The 21,219-nt window shown below is 43.1% G+C and overlaps 2 protein-coding genes across 4 annotated transcripts; one reads left to right on the top strand and one right to left on the bottom strand.

The window, feature by feature from the left end:
* The first annotated feature begins 4,813 nt into the window (after positions 1-4,813).
* LOC142898833 (uncharacterized) lies at positions 4,814-8,924 on the top strand. 3 transcript variants are annotated; one of them, XM_076042073.1, is made up of 7 exons: positions 4,814-4,950; positions 5,804-6,322; positions 6,415-6,553; positions 6,653-6,794; positions 6,879-7,020; positions 7,182-7,323; positions 7,511-8,924. In XM_076042073.1, the coding sequence occupies exons 2-7, from the start codon at positions 5,874-5,876 to the stop codon at positions 7,616-7,618; spliced, it is 1,122 nt and encodes a 373-aa protein (XP_075898188.1). In that variant the 5' UTR covers positions 4,814-4,950; positions 5,804-5,873; the 3' UTR covers positions 7,619-8,924. The 3 variants fall into 3 exon arrangements, with proteins under 3 accessions (XP_075898188.1, XP_075898189.1, XP_075898187.1); XM_076042074.1 differs by lacking the exon at positions 4,814-4,950 and having other exon boundaries at positions 5,552-6,108; positions 6,223-6,322; XM_076042072.1 differs by lacking the exon at positions 4,814-4,950 and having other exon boundaries at positions 5,553-6,322.
* On the bottom strand, positions 8,416-20,683 carry col9a3 (collagen, type IX, alpha 3). The gene is made up of 32 exons (XM_076042071.1): positions 20,381-20,683; positions 19,559-19,627; positions 18,374-18,409; positions 18,093-18,164; positions 17,933-17,986; positions 16,130-16,165; positions 15,805-15,828; positions 15,622-15,675; positions 15,190-15,243; positions 14,991-15,032; positions 14,851-14,907; positions 14,677-14,730; positions 14,542-14,595; positions 14,346-14,399; positions 14,177-14,230; positions 13,986-14,039; positions 13,827-13,880; positions 13,689-13,742; positions 13,527-13,580; positions 13,378-13,422; positions 13,232-13,285; positions 13,039-13,092; positions 12,409-12,462; positions 12,252-12,323; positions 11,627-11,662; positions 11,344-11,388; positions 11,048-11,080; positions 10,387-10,533; positions 10,235-10,289; positions 9,959-10,141; positions 9,561-9,638; positions 8,416-9,190 (listed from the first exon to the last, which is right to left on the bottom strand). Exons 1-32 carry the CDS (start codon positions 20,444-20,446, stop codon positions 9,006-9,008), a joined length of 2,037 nt encoding a protein of 678 aa, XP_075898186.1. The 5' UTR covers positions 20,447-20,683; the 3' UTR covers positions 8,416-9,005.
* Between the last annotated feature and the right edge of the window lie 536 nt (positions 20,684-21,219).

The following is a 21,219-nucleotide window of genomic DNA, read 5'->3' as shown; positions in this document are numbered from 1 at the left end:
AATTGATGTTGGAAAAAAGACAAAACATAAATACGAACAGAGCCAAGATTTCAGTTCTTCCCAAACACATGTGTTTTGTCTTAAAACAGAAGAACATTTGTCACAACCAGAAATCCCAAATTTTGGAGTAGGTTTGACAACAATAGCAAGATTGGGGGGTTCACAAATAGAAAACAAACATAAGACTTTGGAAATAGGGAAAGACAGCTCTCAAAATAATGGAGGCCAAAACCTAGATACAGGGGGGATTATTCCAGGCACTCGGCAGGGAAGTTGTCAAAGTTTATATCAGGACTCTTTGGCAATGGACTGTCCAAAAGATGAAATAAAGGCAAATATGGGCATTGTAGGATTTGGTAGAGGAAGCAATTTGGACTCAAATAAATACAGTGGTTTTGATGCCACAGTTCCAGGGGGGGGCGTATTGGCTAGGCAAGGCCCAGACTGTTGGAATGAAGTACAAATGGCAAAGCCTGGATCAAACAAAAATGGGTGTTCTAACCCACCCAGCTCTGGGCAAGACAGCAGTGTTCCCATAAAAAATGTATTGCTAGCTCATCCAGTTAGCAAGGATGAAAGAATTACGTGTACCAATGATATAAGACCATCCGATAATATGCATGAATTTAAAAGACCGGACTTCACAGATAGAGGTTACATGGGGCAGGGCCAATTTTTAGGCGATATGGGTGGCCCACAAGCTAGGCCTAGTAGATGTGATGCACACAAAAGAAATTCAAGGGGTGTAATTGTAGAAAGAGCTCCAAACAAGAGTGATGGAGACTTGTATGGAAGCAGTCAACATTGTCAGCAGCAAGAGGGTCAAGGATTCCTCCAAATTGAATGTAATGATGGGAATCTGTCAAGACAAAATCCAGGCTTAAGTTCACATATTAGGGAACCAGATTGGCATGCCCGAGAAACCAAAATGCAGGATGACTGGAGAGGGCCAGTCAGAATAGAACCTTACGTTCAAGATGAAAGGAGAGCTAATCATGGAGATAGGAGGGGTCCAAATTTTGAAGATCTCAGGCATGGCAGAAAAGGACCAGAGTGCCCAGATATTATGGGACCGGACAGGAGAGGGTTGGACATTGACGTACCAATGAGAGGTCAAAGAACACCTGAAGGTCCAGATTTTACTCAACAAGGACCTGATAGGACAGGGTGTGATTTTGATAGGAGAGGCGCAGCAGGTCCAAATTTCAGGAGATTAGAACTTCAGAGAAGAGCCCCAGTAAATAATAATCGTGGACTTGGTGAAGATCCAAGAGGCCCAAACCTAATTCAACAAGGCAATGAAATGAGAGGTCCATCAATGTTATGTCAAGGGCCAAATAGGAGAGGCCCAGCTGGTCCAAATGTGGACAAACCATGGTTGGACAATCGAGGTCCTGATATGGGTGTGTCTGTGCCTGACCGGAAAGGACTCCCGCATCAAGATTTTAGTGAACCTCGGCTAGAAGAGAAGGGTTCATTCCATAAGGATTTTCATCCTGCAGCAAGAGAAACCGGCAGTTCAGATTTTAAAATACCTGGCCCTTTTAGAAGAGGTAATGGAGGTCCAGAATATATGGCACGAGAAAATGATTGCAGAGACATACCCAGAGCAGCTTCAAGGACTGAACATGGAGACCCAGATTTCAGAGGACCAGGAGTTTGTGGAAGAGATGCATCTCTTAGTAGCCAAGATTTTAGAGGACCACGGCAAGATAGAAATGTTCTTCCTATGGGTGAACTACAACCTGAATGGGAAGGACCAATGTGTCCTGAGTTCAGAGGAACGGGGCCTGATCGTGTTGGCACTCCACTAAGAAGTCCTGGATTAGAAAAAAGTATGCCTGGAACAAATCCAAGAGTTCCAACCATGACTGATTCGAGGCCTGAGAGGTTTGGACCAGGAGGCCCAAATTTCAGAGGACCGGAGCCTAGAAGAGGCCCTGTTCCAGACCGAGAAGATGTAGCTGCTTCAAATGATTGGCCAGTACATGAAAGATTTCACTCTACAAACAATCAGAGAGGTCCAGATTTCCACAGAGAAGAACTGAAAAGAGAAACTGCATTGGTTGGACCAGGTCCGAATAACAAAAGACAAAGCAGTCCTGACTCAAGAGGTGGTAACTGGAGAGATCCCTCTATGCAGGGTCAAGGACCAAACAGGAGAGGACCAGGAGAGCAAAACACCTTTGGATTGGGACCAAGACCTCACACAGGACCACCAGGTTTACATTATCCTGGTCCAGATATGGAAGCTACAGACTTTGAGAGAAGAGATCCAGAGGGTCATACTTTCAGAGGACCAGCACCAGAGAGAAGATACGCAGAAATTGAGAGGACAGGTAGGGGTTTTCCAGAAAAGCAACAGTTAAGGCTTCCTTTGCCAGAAAGAAGACCTTTGGGAATGGATAGCCAAGGCTTTAATAGCAGAGGTCCACCCCTAAATGTAAGGCCTGATAATACTCCAATTGAAGTTCCTATAGATGATAGAGGATTAAGAGAACCAGATTTTAGAGGATCAGATTTTGAAGATAGAGGTCCAGACTTTAGGGGACTACAACCTGATAGACCAGAAGCAAGTACAAGATACAGAGAACCTCAGGCAGAAAGGAGAGGTCCAGACATGGAGGGCCCAGAAACAAATTGGAGAAGATCAGGTCATCTTGGACGAGGAAACAGGCGAAAATGTTTGAATAACAGAGGACAGAGGCATGAAAAAGATCAGTGGGAAGAGTCACATTTAGGTGTTTCAGAGCCTATTATGGGAAGTCGAGATCCAGAAGGGTTTGGGCCCGGGAGAACAGTTCAGAACTTAAGGGCACCCGCGCCTATGGGAAGACACAATAGAGGACCAGGGCCAAACATGAGCCCTTTGGACCAAGAAGACATGTGGGAAAGGGAAGACTTTGGGAGCTCTATGCCTGATAGAACAATTCCACACGTAGAGGATCAATGGCCCAATGGAAGAGGGCCTAAAAATGAGGCTGTCGAAAATAAAGGGATATTTCCAATAAAAGAATGGCAAAGACATGGTAGCAGGGGTCCAAGGCCTTTTTTTGAAAGGCCAGGTGAGTTTCAGGAGCACAGCAGGGAAGTGTCTCCTTTAGATTGGAGAGAGCCTGAGAACAGGGGTCCAAAAGCTATACAAGAAAGACCAAGTATGCATGAAAGAGGACCTGGAGACGATTGGGGTGTTTCTAATTTGAGGGATCCAGAACCTTTTAGAAATGATCCAGATATGGAATGCCCAGGGCCAAGAGGAAGACAATTTGGAAATAAATGGAGAGAGCCTAATAGAGAACCTGCTGGGCCCAGCCGATTGGGACATGGGCCATTTTTTAGGGGAATAAGAGGTCCTGAACGTGTGAATCCAGTCCCAAACAAAAGACAATTTGAGATGGAAGATATTCATCAAGGAAGGTCGCAATTTGGAGGCCCAGAGTGCAAGAACAGAAATTCAAACATTGAAGGTCCAGGGACGGAAGGCAGGCAAGATCCAAACATGAGAAGACTGGCACCCGAACCAGCACCACCATGTTTTAACGGTCCTCATCAGGGTGTAAGATTTCAGGGCCCTACTGGCCCAAATCCTGCACAACTCAGTGGGCCCCAAGGGCCATCTCAAAACAGTGAAATGTGTGATGGTTTTGACAAACATCACAACCAGCAGACAATGAAACCTCAGAGACACAGAGGTTCATTGCTTCCTACTCCAAAGGGTGTCATGCGCTTTCCAAATCGTACATTAAACAATTCTAAAATCTTTAGAAGAAACCATTTGTAATGATCTCATCACTCATAAACTGGGTTGGAGGAAAGACAGAACGATGAACAGAGAAAGACTCAGAGAGCAAGAGTTACACCTCTGTAGACCTCAGAACACAATTAAAAAAAAAAAAGATTCTGTCAAATCAATACAATAGTATTCTGAGTGGTTTTCATTTTGGCTGTTAATGGTTTTTTCCCTTTCAATGAAGGTAGATGCTACTGTTTATTTTAATGTCACAATAAATCAAAGCCATTCAAAAGATTACCTGCATAGTTTGTGGTGAGGTGAAAATGATCATTAATATTTCTTAAGTTATAGTAGAAGTGTGATGCCCTGTTAAAGTTAATGCCTCTTAAATGATTACCTGTAAATGACATGGTGTACATTTCTTGTCAAAAATTATTTGTACAGAAAAAACTGTCAAAACTTTTGTTTAGTTATAGACATTCACTGCATTACTCTTGGATTTTTATGTATTACTGATTAAACATGTTTTGTTGTCCTTTAAATGCAAGAGGTCAATAAAACACTTTCTTTTGTAAATGTCTGTGGTCTCACTTTGTAGCTCTGTGATAAACTGCCATTCATCTGTCCAAAATCTATTGCCATTTTTGTGTTAAAATATTTTTCTTTTGCTAAAGTACATGAAGAAATATACATTAAAATTGTGTTATACGTTTACAACATGTAGTGATAGAGATAGCACTTCAAAAAAAACAAAAAAACCCCAATGTATATATACATGTATGTATGTGTATATATATATATATATATATATATATATATATATATATATATATATATATATATATATATATATATATATATGTATATATATATGTATATATATATGTATATATATATATATATGTATATATATATATATATATATATATATATATATATGTATATATATATATATATATATATGTATATATATATATATATATATATATATATATATATATATATATATATATATATACACACACAAATGTTGTTCATCAATCAAAGTTTACTTGCAGCTTGTGTGCATGAATACGACACACATTCGAATATGAACCGCTACGCAAAAGTAGTCATTTCATATGATCAGTTTTAAGAAATACGTTATCGTTACCCATGACCAGTGCTCTGTGATGTGTAAAGCTTCGTTGTCTGCCTGCCTACGGAAGTGGAGGAAGGTAGGTTTGATGTGGAACGAAGTTATTTTATTTCTGCTTCACTAGCATTTGAAGTACCATCTATTTAAAAACACATACATATATTTTATAATGTAGGTGTCTCTGGTGTCATACACAGCTAGCCTTCTTTTGAAAAATAAATCGCTTGCATCATTGTAGTTTGGAGGTTCCGGAGAAAACTTATTTAAGCTAGCTAGTTCAAAACCTCGTATGAGTGAATAGGCGACGTCAAAAAACAAATCATCGTAATAATACTACTGATATATATACAAAACAACAACAACAACAACAATCCACTGGCTAATACTGATAGATAAGTGAAATGTTAATTTTATTTTGTATGTTTTTAAGTCGAAGTGTAGGTAAAGCTACTCGGTAATTAGGGTGACCGTATAATGTGGACAACATTTCCGCGTTGCACTAGTATCTTTTCACGTTTACTATTCCAACGTGTTTCTTTCTTTCTTTCCTTTGAAAAATAAATACATAATATAATAATAATAATAATAATAATAATAATAATAATAATAATAATAATAATAATAATAATAATACTAATAATAATAATAATAATAATAATAATAATCTAGTAACGACATTTAGCCAGTTTGAACTTTTGGGTGAGTATTCGCATGTTGGGTAACTTGTAAACGTTTGCTCGGATTTCTTTTTATACCGAAATAGACAAGACAATATTATAGTCCCAGTTGCAGTCCAGCCGACACCACGTGTATATTACAGGTTGGAATTTATGCACTTTCATTTCTATAAAACAACTAACGTTTTATTCTGTTATCTGCTCATTAATATCAAGAATCACCTCAATTTCTCCAGCTATCCAATTGCCTTTCAGGAAACATAGCAGTGACTCTGCTGCGAGGATTTTGAGCCTGAGTGGATGTTTGACACACAAACAGGGACAGATGTCTAAAACAGAGGTTACTCTAGAGATGTCAGATGCTGAGATTTCCCACCTTAAGCGCCTCATCCAGGTCGACACAGAGACTCACGCTGAGTATTGTCATGGGCCAAACGCCAGCCACCGACCTGCTGCGGTGATGTTAAGAGACGCATCAGGATCCATAACAATTTCTACACTCATGTCCACTCAAGCTGTTGACCTGTCAGCATCAACAGATGATCAGTCTCTGATGCCAGGTGAACAGACACCAGCTTGTTATGGAGAAGTCCCGGGGCTTGTGCTGGCAAAGATTATATGTGAAGATAGTCCAACTGTGCCACCTGCTAAGAGACGCACATACTCACATGTAGGATTTAGGTCAGCTGCAAAAGTTTGCCTTGACAAAAGGTTTCGCACCATGTCTCCTGAAACCAGGAGGCAGCAAGATGTTCCGTCTTCACGTCTCAGCAGGTAGGTTACATGACTAAAAAAGTCTTATTCTATGAATGGAAAATGAAATAATTTTTTTGGTGGAATTTACAAAAAAACTTATTGTGTTTCAGTTGTTGGACTGTACTTGAACAGACCTCAGAGGCTTTTGACGGAGTGTTGCATCCGCATGTGCAGAAGTTCATGGGGACTGGGAGATCAAATGGTGCAGAAGGGGTCATATTCAACCCTGTCACCAACCTGTCGGACAATGTATGGGAAAGAAAAAAAAGAAGAAAAATTCCAATCAACACTGCATAGCCTCCATGAGAAAAGCATTACTGAGTCAATTTTTTTCTCTCTTGTTTGTAGGTTATCAGTCATGCTCCTCAAGTGGCAGGGTCTGCACATCAGAGATTTTCATGTAAGTCACAACCTTACGCAGGTGCCGTGGTGCAATTTCATAAGAGTACAAGCAATTTAACAGAGGAGCAACATTTGGCACACAAAGAAAGTAAGCAACAACAACAAAACATTACTGTTAACACTATCAGTTGGTGTTATCTGTCCTTATCTAGAGCTTTTTTTTTCATTATAGACATAGTGCCAATACCTGCTGCTGCCTATGGGGAACATTGCGACACACACAACTTTACATCCAGTGTGACTACAAAGATGAGTCCTCGTGTGTCAAACAAGCAGCGTAGGGAGAAACACAACCTGAAGGAAAGAGAGCGCAGGTGGGTTGTCATCTTGCCAGACATTGCTACAGACCTAAAGATACTTTAAAATATATGTATTTATTTATTTTACACCATTTCTTTTTTGCGACTATACTATACTGTAGTCATGATGTCACGAGTGCTTGACTAACAAACTGAAACCCGTTGCTTGCATGCAGGAAGAAGATTCGTTGCTGCTGTGATGAGCTTAACCTGCTGGTGCCGTTTTGTCAGCCAGGCTCGGACAAGGTCACCACTCTGATGTGGACCACTGCCTTCCTCAGATACATGAACGAAACATACGGAGACACCTTCAAGGAGGTTAGTTTAGCTTAGCTAGTTTGTTTATTCCAAAGTGGAGTATTAAACTGCTGAAACTGGTTTAATGCATGTTTTTTATTTGTGTTTTTGTGTGTTTAATATAGGCGATTGAGCATTGACTTTGTTTTTTTTGGTTTTTTTAAATGTGTATGTATTTAAAAGCAATCATTCTATGCCTTTTTAACAGGAGTTTGAGAAGACGGCGACTGACAACACAGGGCTTGTCCTTTCACTGAGCTCTTCATTTGCCCAGAATTCAGAGCAGCCAAATCTCTCCCTGACAGCAGAGCAATAACCAGGTCTGGCTATAGATGGAGCCCTTCCTCTAGAAATAATTCAGATTGTGAAAGTCTCCATTATCAGACCATGTCCTGTTGAAAAGTTTTGTTGAGATGCATCTTCATATAGACCTGACAACATCAGGCCAAGGCTTTGCATGCATGACTATTTTTTTTTTTTAGACAGCTTATTGTCACTTTGTCCCATTGACTGGATAGAATCACCCACACAGGTGGTGCTGTTCCTCCTTGGAGACATCTTTTGAAAGTTAGTTGTTGAATTTCATTTTTGTTGTTCTTGTTGTTCATGCAATACGTCTTTGGTTGAGTCATTGAGTTATTTTAGTTAGTTTATATTTATTCCTTTTACTTGAGTAAATGACTGCAAATTTATGATTGTTTGACATTTTAGCATAAACTATATTTCTCCTTAAAGTACAAACTTGCTCATTTGATAGAGAAGAGTATGTTTTTTTATTTTTACTGAAAAGTGGCTTTATTTGTTCTTTCTTACAACATGTAGCTGCAGCATCTTTCTTTACATACAACAGTCACCCACAAATAATAAATAGTATTTTAGTTCATGTATATTTAATAGTTACAGCACCGGTAATACATAGTGGATGTTTGTTCTTTGCAGAGAAAAAAGGAAAGAAAAGAGTTCTTAAATTGATTTTTTTCATTAACTCACTAGTTCTCTGAGAGTCTCAAATGTCAAGAATTCACTTCAAAAGAGATTTAAAAAAAAAAATACAAAACAAGCTGTTAAAAAAGACTATCTTATATTTTAATTTTGTTGCATTAATGTACACAATTTCTGGGCACCTGTTTGTGTTTTTATTCCTTTTACAAAACTTACACAGCTCCAAGCACAAGGGCTTTTTGCCTCTGATGCCTGTTTCCATATTTTACACTGGAGCTCAAATGTTGAGGTAACATCTATGACTTACATGAATGGGCTCTGATACATACACATCCACCTGTTGTTTTTAGAATGTCATCAGTCAGCAGGATGTTAACAACGCTAACAAGGGCTTGGATACAGCATGTACAGAGTTTTTACAAAGGACTCATCATTCATTTTCCAACATGGTTAGTCAAGTCTTTTTTTATGTGATACTGTTGTATTTGGAAGCAACGACGACGTTCTCTTGTTCTCGTTCCATCTTTTCTGTCGATTTCACCTTGGCATTTTTCATCTCTTGTTTGCGATGATTCTCATTTTAATTCCTGGATGTTCCTCCCAAAACATCACACCCGTCGATGTTGACTGCTCCCATCTTGTGACATATGTATTTAAATAAAGGGGACGTTTTGCCTATCGCCCTTCCTCCACTGCCTCCTTCACTCACTCTTTGACCGTCCCTTTTGGGATGGACGGCGGCAGGTTTCAGGAAGTCCCGTTTAATGGTTTTTGGGGTTGGAAGACTTTCCTGCTGCTGCTGCTCCCTGGCAGGCTGATGTGTCACAGATTCCGGGAGGTCCTTGGTGTCCAGTCCTACCTACCCTGCCTGCCTCACCAGGCTCACCCGGATCCCCCGGGGATCCATCACGGCCATCCTTGACAGTTCCAGGTACTCCTGTCAGACCTGTGGAGAGAGAACCCCGCTCACAAAAGTAGTCCATCCATCCATCCGTCCATCCATCCAATTTCTATACCCGCTTCCTCCTGCACTCAGGGTTGCGGAGGTCCTTTTCGTCAATACAAATTTGTTATCAAAGGACCTACAGTGATTATTCTTGATGATAGACTTAGAAGTATAAATTCTAGAATCCCCACAGCCTCACTTTGACTTCATGCTGGTCTAACTAATTAAATCATCCACTGTTCTGCCTGTAGACCAGAATGCTGGGGAAGCAGCAAGCTAAAAGCTGTGTGGTGAATACTAATTGTATTAACCTTTACTTGCGCCAACTTAGCTCAAGTTGTGAGTGCAGTCTCTTTGTAAACCATCATACCTTGGTGTCCTTGGTCTCCAGTTGGCCCATCAATGGCCTTCCCAAGAGATCCCTTATCACCTTGTTCTCCAAAATCACCTGTTGGCAATTCAAAAAAATTAATGGTGCAATCTGAGTTAGTGCTGTTGGTTTCTATTTTTCTTTATTAGAGACATGCAACATGTCTTAACCAACCTCCAATTCTCAATTTAATAGACAAATATAACACTGTATAACAGTGAAAAATCTTGATAAATAATATATATATATATATATATATATATTTTTTTTTTTAACTTGTTAGGTGTTAGTTTCTTACCTGCCCATGTTCAAGTTTAATATTTTTCCTGCAAAACCAGGCTGTGCTATACATATCATGACAGCCAAAAACTTTATGCCTCCCATAAGATGCTGAATACCTCTGGGACCAGGGTCTCCAAGTTCTCCAGGTAGGCCTCTGTACCCTGGTGGTCCACGAGCACCTGGATGGCCAATAGAACCTGCAACTCCTGACCTTCCTGGAGGCCCAGCAGGGCCGGGGCGACCCACCATCCCAGGGGCCAGAGGTCTTCTCAGGTTAGCTGCCAGCTGTCTGATCTGATCTGTGCAGTACAGTTAAGACAAGAAGGTTAATTCCTTGATGACACTTTTGTTTGACACTCTGCAATTCCACAGGAAGTTTTGGATCTCCTCACCATCAATCATTGGGCCGCACAGCTCTCTGATGTGCTGCTCACTTGCCAGTTTACCCTACAAGAGTATTTTCAGAGTCTAAGCCTATGTCTATATTTTGCATAATACAGTATGTCAGTTGTTTTATTTTTTTTAAAGATACATATTCACGCACAGGTACACCCGTCTTTCCAGGAATTCCAGGTATTCCCTGCTCCCCCTGGAAGCCCATTGTCCCTGGTTTTCCAGAGGGGCCTCTGGCTCCGAGCTCCCCTTGTGGTCCCGTCACACCTTTGGGTCCCAGTTCACCTCGCTTCCCTTCCTGAAATCAAAACAAAAAAAAACTCATCATGCAAAGTCAAAGAAAGCAAAGACGTGCGGGCTGAGTCATGCGTCACCCTCCCATGTGATAACGACTCCACCAACAAACACTAAATGAGACTGCAAAAGTAAGCTTTGCCAGTAATTGGCCTCTAATTACAAAAATGGCACGACGGCCTAATGTGGTTTATCTCTCCCTTGTGGTAAACGGACCAATAATGCGAGGGCACAGTATCTTCCTCTAATTAATCCTATTAAACCTGGAATGTGAAGCTGAATCTTACATAGCGAGTCTGACAGGCAGGCAACAGCTCAGAGCTTGCAGTGAGGGAGTCCGGAAGAAAAAAACAACAAACTTGTGCTGCTGATCACACCCACACAACATCTGACCCAACTGTTCTTTGTTGCCAAGTGGACGTGTTCTGTATCTAGAGCGCGTGTTTGGGAAGAGCAGATTAGTAATAAGACGGCGCAAACCAGTTTCGAACTGCGGATGGCATCGAAGACCAGCTCACCTCTCCTTTTTGTCCCACTGGGCCAAAGGGTCCCTGAAAATAATGATATAGTCGGTTACGGAACAGAAATAGGATTTCTTTGCTTAAAGTTACAATTCCCATTTTGAAATCAACTTTACTTAAATCGTGCATAATCATTCACATAAACAGATACAACTTATAGAAGACAAACAGGACGAGCAAAGTGTAAGAAATCCAAATGATGAACACAAGAAATTCTTTCAAACCAAGTGTACGAGTTAGACAGCAGTCTTTGACTACCAGGAATGAGATGTTAACATGGACGTTCTACTCACAGGTTCTCCGTTCTCTCCCGGTAAACCATCGCTTCCTGCAACACCCTGCAGAAACACCATGACATCCCAGTTACTGGAACAATTAAGTAGAACAACATCTTACAGGGCTTCTGTCTTTCACTGACAGCAAAAAACACCTGCGTGGAAATCGCACATTTTGGGGTAAAACCTTCCTTTTTTTGTTAGCAAACAGTTGCAAATTGAGAGACGAGAAAATAGATGCAAACTTTTTTACAGTGGAGGCCATTTTTCAGCTCGACCGCCTCGACTTGGGAATATTTACCATGTCGCCTTTAGCTCCAGAAGCTCCAACTGGACCCTACAGGGTGAAAAAGGGAGAGAAAGAGGGAAAAGCATTAAGACCCATGTAGAGACATTTTGTGCACGGTGGGCTGCGGCAACAGGGCGGGGGGGCTGGGCAAGGGAGGGCTGGTTTTAGGTGAAACCTGCAGCATAAAGACTGGCTTTGTTCCGTCGGAACAGGAGGCCTTTTACACTTCTGACATGTCTCCTGGCTGCAGCCGAGGACGGACAACTTATCATCGCACAGTCATCTCACCCTCTTTGTTTTTACGTAGAAATTCACTGGCCACCTTGGAAAATACTGTGTTGCAGCATGAAGTTTCGGACCTTTTACCCTGAGATTTTCACTGCCATGCAGCTGTAAACGTCAGAACAGAGCTTGAAAAATCCAATTTCTGTAGTCCTGTTTCTAATGGCAACTATGTCACCGATTAGATGGAAAATGTGGTGATATTATTTGTGGTTATCCAGATATTACGCTTTTACTTTGGAACAATCCATTTTAGTAGAACTCATTTTGTTATCGTATCGTAGGAAAAACATAAAGCTGCTCTGACACTGCTTTGACATCACACACACACATAGACACATAGAGTCAATCTTACCCTTTCTCCATACTCCCCACGGATCCCTGTTGGACCTGGGAGACCTGGATCCCCCAAGGCGCCTTTCACCCCCTGCAGTGCGTCACACACACACACACACAGAACATATGAGCAAGCCGCTAATTTTTAAAAACAGGCTTTTTGATGCCACTCTTACCTGATAGCCTTTCCCTCCCTGAGGCCCAGGGTTCCCCACTGGTCCGATGCCTCCCTGTTGAAAACAGATGCCGTCATGTCATCTCGCTGAGAGCACCACACCGGAAAGTTAATGAAGCGTCTCTCTCATGAACATCCAACAAACTATAACGATGCCTGCTTGAGAGTCCATTCATTGTGCAGTGCAGTGTGTCCGTTCCTGTGCTCTTTTTTAAGCCTCGTCTTTCTGCCACAGGAATGCGAAGAAGAGGCTTCGTCCATTCATAAATCTATGCTCTCAACTGTGACCTTCGTCAAGGAAAATCCACTTCTTCAAAAAATGCTTTCATTACTTTGAGGGCCTGGAGTTCTTGGCATTGCGAGGAAACCCATGGCATAAATGACCTGTCGTCTTTCGAGGTGAGTCCATCCCACTTTCATCTTTATATTCCTGTGCCATGTATTCATGTGGGTTTTAATTGAATTGGAATGAAAATGTTACTGTAGCAAGTTTTGATATGATGGAAACTGTTACTTGTACCGAGACGTACAGTGTGGTCGTTTCGGGATTTGGCTGATTTGCTCACGGAGTGGAACTTCAGCAACATATGTGTATGCTGTGGCTTTGTTTACAGTGCAAGCATTGACTTACTGCGACTCCTCTGGGCCCCGGTATCCCCCTCTCTCCTGGGACGCCAATCTCACCCTGTGGAGGAACAGGGACACGGTGCCGAGAGGTCAGACGTATTTTGTGTTGAGATTCCACATTGTTCATGTTTCTGTATGAAAGAGAGGCTGCAACCCTGCGGCACTGCCCTCCCAGGAAATGCCAATCAGATACATACAGGAATACCTGGCTCTCCAGAGGGTCCTGGCTCTCCAGGCTTTCCTGAATCACCCTGGTGCAAGAGACCAGAGAGGAATTTTAAAGATGACCTGCAGTGTAATAACTTTAGTTTAAGGGTCAAAATGAAACAAAACAAAAACTCACGAATCCTCCTTTGGACCCCTTTGTGCCAGCCTTTCCTTGAAGGCCCTACAACAGAAATCCCCATAATGTGCAAAAAGCAGTGAGGCTTTACAAGAATTCATATTGAACTTTTTCACCAGAAATGTGGGACCCTGGTGTAAAACACTCACAGGAAGTCCGTTGGGCCCCTTTTCTCCGACAACGCCATGGCGTCCAGCATCACCCTGTGGACACACACAAAGGCGTGACACCAGCTCTACTGAGGCCACTGTCTGCTCTCCCGATACGATAAATGAAGCCCACAATGCACAGCGAGAAAAGGCACGGCTTACCTTCTCACCATCCAGTCCAGGAGTACCATCTTTGCCGTCCCTGCCAGGAATACCCTGTTGAGAAACATCATGTATGATCTTGGTGCTTCTGCCAGGTGCTGTTTGTATCAGAAATGTTGATTCCTCTCACAAACTTACAGGTTCTCCTTTGGGTCCATGTCCCCCTAGAGCTCCTTTGGGGCCAATTTTACCCTGTTCAAAGACACATTAAGAGTCATTCATGTATCCATCTTTCTGTACATATGTCCTACTATACATCTATGTATAAGATAGATATTTATGGAGTTATCTACGTACAATTTCTCCTTTTGGTCCTCTGAATCCCTGTGGACCTTTTTCTCCAACATCACCCTGGAGACATCAGATGAAACACACACAGCTATTCATTGATGGGACCAGCCATCTCTCCTGGATGCAGTCCGCCACCAGATGCTGTGTTTATTTTTTGTTGCTTTTTTGACGCGCATGACAAACAAGAAGAGACTCACTGTCTTGCCGATGATGCCGACGACGCCTGGTTTGCCTCTGAAGCCCGGCAAACCCTGGGGACAAAGTGAGAAAGACGCACGGGGAGCGCGTGAATGAAACGTTTGCGCCTTGAGCATGAAAGAAGCTGCAGCGGGGAGAAGGGGACTCTGCATTCCAGAAGTCACTTACTCGGTCTCCTACGGCTCCCATCGGGCCCTGCAAACCCCTGAGACCACGTGGGCCCTGAAAACAAAGCATTGGACGATCGTTAAAGCTTTCAAGATAATTTAGGATTTCAAAGAATCCCACAAAACAGATTCTGTGAACCAAATGTATAATAAAAGCTCTCTATTTTTTTTTTATTTATTCATTTATTTTAACTCACCTGCAGACCCACAGTTCCAGGAATACCAGGTGGCCCAGGTGGGCCAGAGTCACCCTAAAAACAACAAATTATGCAAAAATAAGCAGAACTGCTGAACAGGGACAATATTCGGCTAATTATTAATCCTAAACCCACCTGTTCTCCAGCCTTTCCCAGCTCTCCCTTGTCTCCCTTGTGGCCTGTGTGGCCCTGTGCAGAACGTTGCAAAGACCAACGTTACCACGATTTGTGTATGTTCCTCCAGACAGAATGAACAGCGCATATCTCAAAGCCAAAAAGAGGAAATCACCCCACTGGGACTGTACTTACCTTGAATCCTGGCATACCAGGAGCTCCAGGTGGGCCAGGGGGGCAGATGGCCGGGCACTGCAGAGGACAGAGACAAAGCAGTGAGCACTCGCTGTGCGCTGTCCACATGCTGCTCCCTGAGCTCTGTGACTGAGACTTACCAGAAGGTCACCAGACAAATCGTGGAGAGTACCAGGGAGGCCCTGACAGGGTGAAATAGCAAGTCAGTTAGTCAACTAGAGGTGGCTTAGAGCGTCCGTCCCCCCACAGCCAGCGTTCAATAGGCCCGCAGCACAATAAGTGTTCGACTCCAGTGTATCGGCAACACCTGCCATTGATTCTGATTCTCTCTGCACTTACTGGTGGTCCGTCGGGGCCTGAAGGGCCGGGAATTCCTGCAGCACCCTCAGCGCCCTGAGAAGCAGAGAGTAAAACTCTTAAACAAACCTTTTCATGACTGTATGAACGTGAGAGAAGATCTCAGGAAAATAAATCATAATGAGTCGGTGAATTGGGGGCTGTTTCTTCATTAAGCCAAGTCTGTCCTCGGGATGTTTGATGATTTTTTGTTGTATATATATTTTTTATTGTGTAAGACAGAGATGTTTTCTTGAAGTGCACCTTCAGTTACACAATCCAAGTGACATCGTTTTGGGTTTTTTGTTCACTGTTTGTGAATTAATGTGTCTAACCCTAGTCCTAACATCATCACACGGCTTTGGCCAAAAGCGCTGGGCTTAATAATACATGTTGATTATCCTGGAACCTAAGAGTAGCATGACAGTTACTCACTGCTGGACCCTGAGGCCCTACACCACCAGGCAGTCCGTTGGTTCCGGGCAGCCCCTGGATGAAAAAAGAAAAGAAAGTACTCGCTGTGTGCAAATCATGAGAGGGGCGTTTGGATGATACACCTGATCACCGGAAAAGTCATTGTCAGCTTGCACGAAATAATGACAAGTGCGATGTACTCACTGCAGCTCCTGGTCTCCCTCTGCCCTACGGAAGACACAGAAAAGCACGTTAAAATACTCTTTTTCAAAAGTTTGGCCCAGATTATCACCACTGAGAGGCACTTCCGCAGTGCAGTCAGAGCAGAGCAAACTATAATCTCACAATAATAATAACACCTGAGACACAGAGGTACATTGGTGTCTGATAAGAGCTGGGCAATGACTTAAAGCAGCAGGTTTACTGGGCCTGAATCTTGAGGATTCTGAGAAGTCTGGAAAGGAATTTCTAATTGATAAGCATGTCGCCATTGAACCAATATTCCTGTGTGATAATGCAAAGTACTCACAGGAGGTCCAGGTGGCCCAGGAGGTCCTGCGTCACCCTGGAGAGGAAAACAATGTTTAGTTTTGAATTGTCAAACAAAAAAAGAAGATGGATTATTAAAAGGTTTTGCATGAATACACAAATGTGTTCTGCATGCATCTGACTGCGTTTTAGCAAGACAAGAAAAGCCATGATGAGTTATGATGTTGCATAATTTTATTCTGTATTCTTTGAATATTTTAATAAATAAACAGGTTAGTGACACTCCATTCACGGCAGTCGAGTTGCAACAGGCTCGATGTCAACAGCGTTTGCACTCAGTCCGCCCCCTTTAAAAGCAGTGAGTAACAGCGTTTGCAAGTGAAATGCAGTCGAGTCTCTGTGGTCGATCTGCAGGATGTTGGACACTTAAAAATCCTCCAGACTAATAAGGTAAATTCAGGAAAAACAACCGTGACCTGTGAGTGATCAAATTAATCATTTGTTAATCTTATCCTTTTTTTCTCAGCGTAAATGACAATGTGATGCAATGCGTTGGCCCTTCTTCTTTAGTTACCAACCACTTATGACGTGTTCTCCTCCTTCTCCTCCTCCTCCACCTCCTTCTCCATCTTTTAACTCTTTGTTTATCATCGTCACAGCTGTATTTGCGTTGAGTCAGAGGGCCAAAGACAGAAACAGTCTTAACGCTGCCATGCTAACTAGATCGCTGCATTCCTCTGTCTGTGAGCTAGCTGACAATGTGCAGGGGAGTCCCACATCTGGTAGATGAGAAAGGCCTTGTAAGCCAACCCGGCTTCTCATAGGATATAGATGTGTATTCAAATGTGATCGATTTATTTACTGTGCTTGACAATGAACAGCAAAGTGAATAACTTTGCAAAAGGCTTCAGGATTTCTGTGCAGCACGCTCGTATTGTTTGGTGCACTGAACTCCCAAATGCTTTCCCGAATGACACTCGCCTTATTGCATTTACCAGAAGTGATTAGTTTTCATCCTCTTCTTTTACTGCCACTTTTCCGATGGTAAAATTTCCAACTGAGGACAGAGCTGACCATTCATCACACAAAACGCGGCAAAGGTTTAGCTCTCACGCTAACGCCTTGATGCCACCAAAACTCTGTGCTCTTCATCACTCAAGACATTAAGTACTTGAGACAGAAGTATGCAAACTGGAACACACCAATGGTATCTGATTTGTCTGATATAATAACTAAAACACAACCTGTTTGATCGTGTTTGTTGCCTCAGCAGTGAGGTCACCGGGGACGGTGGTTATCACTCATTAGCCGGACTGCCAAGGGGAAGAGGGGCTTTGTGTCTGGTGCGGGAAGTAAACGTCTTCCTGTTTGATCGCGTACAACAGTGCAAATGTGGCATTATGTCGCATCATGTGCTGGAACTTCTCCTGTATCTCTCCGAGGACGACAACAAATCGTCGTCCCCTCTGCTTTAGCAGACTGGTGGGAAATGGTGCGCATTCCAGTCCGGATTAGGGAAGCTGCAGAAATAAATCCAAGTCTGAGCCCTCATTAAAAATACTCCCACCAAGAGGCTGAGCCAGCTTGAGAAATCCAGGCTGACAGAGAAAACACACAGACAGGCCCTCGTTAGACCCCTAATAGAGATGCTCATGCAGCAGCAGCCAATCGGTGCGCAGCGCCCATGCATCCACGTGCGCTCATGCGTCTTTCCGCTGGTTGGAAGAGACTGGTCTGTTAATGGAGGGGCGCACTGTGGATCAGGGTCATCACGACTCCATAGGGTGCATCTTAACATAAAGCTCCACAACCTAGAATGAGGAAAAGACAGAGACACACTCACTCCTTCCCCTGCGGGTCCATCCTTCCCAGCAGCACCATCAGGACCCGTCAAACCCTGAGGAAAAGAGAGAGAGAGAAATAAGAAAGTGAAGGATATAGATGTTATGTTATATGGTATCTGGGTGATATAAAGTATCTGCATACGTTTCTTCGATACTTACATCTACTCCTGGAAGTCCTGGCAGGCCTGGTTTCCCTGCCACTCCTGGAATTCCTGACTTCCCTTTGGGGCCCTGCACGGAAGAAATGAATGCAATGAAGCTAAAGAAAAGCAGTTTTTAGGTCTACTGCTACTTTACTCAACTCCACTTTCTGGATTTGACGATGTATTCACATGTAAATCCATGTGAACATACATGTTTTTTTTTTTTGTAAATGGTTTTAACCAATGTCACATATTTTAAAGGTAGTAAAAGAAATCTCAGCTAAAATAAATACTTACTGTTTTCCCCGGAAGTCCAGCTGGCCCAGGTTTGCCCTGTTCAAAGAGAAATAGAAAAATAAGAACTCCAGCAACGACACTTGTTTGACACACATGCGCCGTCACTTTGAGTTATCAGAATGTATTTAGCATAAAAATCTGATGAGGGGCCCATAAACTGTGCAGACTGAAGCAATGCATATTTTGGTTTGTTCTGGTAATTGGTAAACAATGTTTGTTTGCTTCTGCAGTGACTGAGGAGGCAGGCAGAAAAAAAGGAGAAAAGCTGTGGAGATGCTCAGTGGTCACATGATTAAAGCTCCAGTTTGGGTTCGGAGGAGGGCTCAGAAGGTACAGGGGGGAGGTGTGAGGTGAAATTCTAGATGCTCTCACAAGGTTGGGGAATGTATGAATGGACCCTCTGTGAGACAAAAATTCAACACACCGACAAAAAGGGGAAAAAAAGGAAAAAGAAAAGAAAAAGAAAAGCTTTGCTGTCAAATATATTCAGGAAGACAAAAATTTGTTGTGTCATTAACTTACTTAACTAATATCATTTAGTATATACCAACATTTTATAATTGAGTCTGTATTTATTATGTCTGTCAATTTAACTGCTGAGAGTCACACTAAGCCGTATTTAACCTATGAAAAAAAGTTACCCTGAAAGGAAACACACACACACACACACACACACACACACACACACACACACACACACACACACACACACACACACACAGTTTTCTCACTCACAGAACTCCATTTAGGAGAAAGACTTTAAGACTCCGCCCATTTCTGCTTCTAGTTATTCTTGGAGGAGGGGCTACTGGGGGAGTCGACCTAATAAAAGCCCCCATCTTATAGATTTCACCCACATTTAAGTAAATAAAGAACCGAGCTATATCAGTGATGCATTTCAAGGAAGAGTTACACAACCAGAGAAAAGGGAAAAGTGGTGTTGCCTCTGAGCCGCATGTCCACCTCATTATCATTATCAACGCCAAAGGCTGTTCCTTCTTGTTAGTTATCGTATGATGTGCCGCTTGGGCAAAACTAAAAAAAAAACAATAATGCTTTTAATATCATCCAAATGCGTGCCTTCGTTTCCATGTCTTAAAAAAAAAGTGTATTTCTCAGAAGCGACTAAAACAGTTGAAATGCAGCTAAGTTGTGAAAGAAACGGATGAATTCTGTCCAACTTACATCGGTGCCATCTCTCCCCAGTGGCCCTGCCGGTCCTTGTGGCCCTGCAGCTCCTCTGGGGCCCGGCCTCTGCAACACAACAAGGCCACAAAGTCAGATCCATCAGCAATATGCTGCATCTCATGTTTCTATTTTTTTTTTTTTAAACACACTACATGGAGACACAAACAGCGCCACACATCAGGAGCTCTTTGGTTGTTTATGAGAAAGAGATGTTGCTGCTTGTGGGTCTTTAAATGAGCTGCACCACCTGCAGGATGTGCTCCCGCGCGCCAAGTCGCCTTTTACGCACAAGAGGTAAAGTCGATTTTAAGGGGAGAAAGCAGGAGGTCGCAGGTCATTTGAAACAAACAGTCAAAAACACACAGTTTTCCACAGTGGACGTTTCGAATGAGCCCCTGCCACCGACTTAAGGACCCTGAGTGAACAGAGGTGGCATTGTGCGCCGATCTCCAATCCGCACATTCCACAGGTTCAGGGAAAACATAACCCCAAATTTCAACAAGTGGTGCGAAGAGCGCAGTTGCGCTGGAGACACGGACAGCCCGGCAGACCTCCAGACTCCACGTCTGCCTGTGACAGTCGGGTTTATATTCACCGTGGAGTTACAGGGCATCGCCATAATAACCGTCATCATCTTGGGAATCACGCAGGGAAACAACCATCACCGTCAGGGCGCATTATGATAACGCTCAAACCATGGGGCAACATTTAGTTGTAACAGTAAAATAAAAGTACACATTAAATTCTAGATGCAAACAATGCTAATTAGAAATCCAGGAAGCGGCGCAGGTGCGTAAACCGGCCGGGGATCAGTCTTACCTGCGCAGACGACGAGGCCAGCAGTTGGCACAGTAGGAGCACCCACACAGCAGACAGCACCGCCATGGCGTCCGACTGCACTGCGCTCACAAACGGGACTCAAACACGGGGGGGGGAAGAATAAATAAAAAATAAGGGTCCAGTCCCCGGTTCCCGGTCCTCTCACAGTCCCCCTCCGGGCGTCCACACCGGAGCTTCTCCTCTCCTCCTCGTCGCAGAGCGCGCCTCCCGACTGGCTTCCTGTCCGCTTTCCAGATAAACCCGAGTCTCCAGTCGAAGGGGCTGAACTCAGTGTGGCGCACTGTGCTCAGGGGTGAGGAGCTGTGGGGGAGGTGGACGGCGAGTGGGGGTGGGGAGGGTGGCTCGCTGGGTGAGGAGGGCATTTCGGACACCGAGGAAGTGGGCAGTGCTAAAAAAGAAAAAAGTCTCGTACCTATGTAGCAGGGATCCTTCTGACCAATTAGAGACTGGGATTAGCATTCCTCCGACTAACTAACTAACTAACTAACTAACTCACTAGTCCAGTGAAAAATATCTGTGGACTCAGCAGGAGTCGGACACAGAACTTTCGCCAAACCATCATAATATATTATGAATTAATAAATATGTTTATTTTGATACATTTGAAAGAACAATTTTTCAGCTTGCCTATGTAAACACTGATGTTCATATTGAAAATGGATGGATGGATGGGAAAGTAAAGCTGCTCTGGAATCAGAGTGACAGAGCTTGCGCAGGATCTCCGTCAAAAGTTGAGCCCCGAGGTTTGTGTTTAATTCATCTTCTTGGGCTGAGAAAACTCCTTACACTTGGTGTAACACTTGGACTTGGTGCAGCCG

This window comes from Nelusetta ayraudi, unplaced genomic scaffold, assembly GCF_046127955.1.
Source record: "Nelusetta ayraudi isolate G7.1 ecotype Tasmania unplaced genomic scaffold, CSIRO-AGI_Nayr_v1 ptg000070l, whole genome shotgun sequence".
NCBI lineage: Eukaryota > Metazoa > Chordata > Actinopteri > Tetraodontiformes > Monacanthidae > Nelusetta > Nelusetta ayraudi.
This window is presented reverse-complemented; position numbering and strand designations above follow the sequence as displayed.

Excerpts from the sequence above, each read along its gene's own strand:
- LOC142898833 (XM_076042073.1), top strand. The coding sequence starts at position 5,874 with ATGTCTAAAACAGAGGTTACTCTAGAGATGTCAGATGCTGAGATTTCC. Across the intron at positions 6,323-6,414 it reads CCGTCTTCACGTCTCAGCAG|TTGTTGGACTGTACTTGAAC; the intron begins GTAGGTTACATG and ends ATTGTGTTTCAG. Across the intron at positions 7,324-7,510 it reads ACGGAGACACCTTCAAGGAG|GAGTTTGAGAAGACGGCGAC; the intron begins GTTAGTTTAGCT and ends CCTTTTTAACAG.
- col9a3 (XM_076042071.1), bottom strand. The coding sequence starts at position 20,446 with ATGGCGGTGCTGTCTGCTGTGTGGGTGCTCCTACTGTGCCAACTGCTG. Across the intron at positions 12,324-12,408 it reads AGGGAGGGAAAGGCTATCAG|GGGGTGAAAGGCGCCTTGGG; the intron begins GTAAGAGTGGCA and ends GACGCACTGCAG. Across the intron at positions 10,290-10,386 it reads CTGGAAAGACGGGTGTACCT|GGTAAACTGGCAAGTGAGCA; the intron begins GTGCGTGAATAT and ends ATACTCTTGTAG.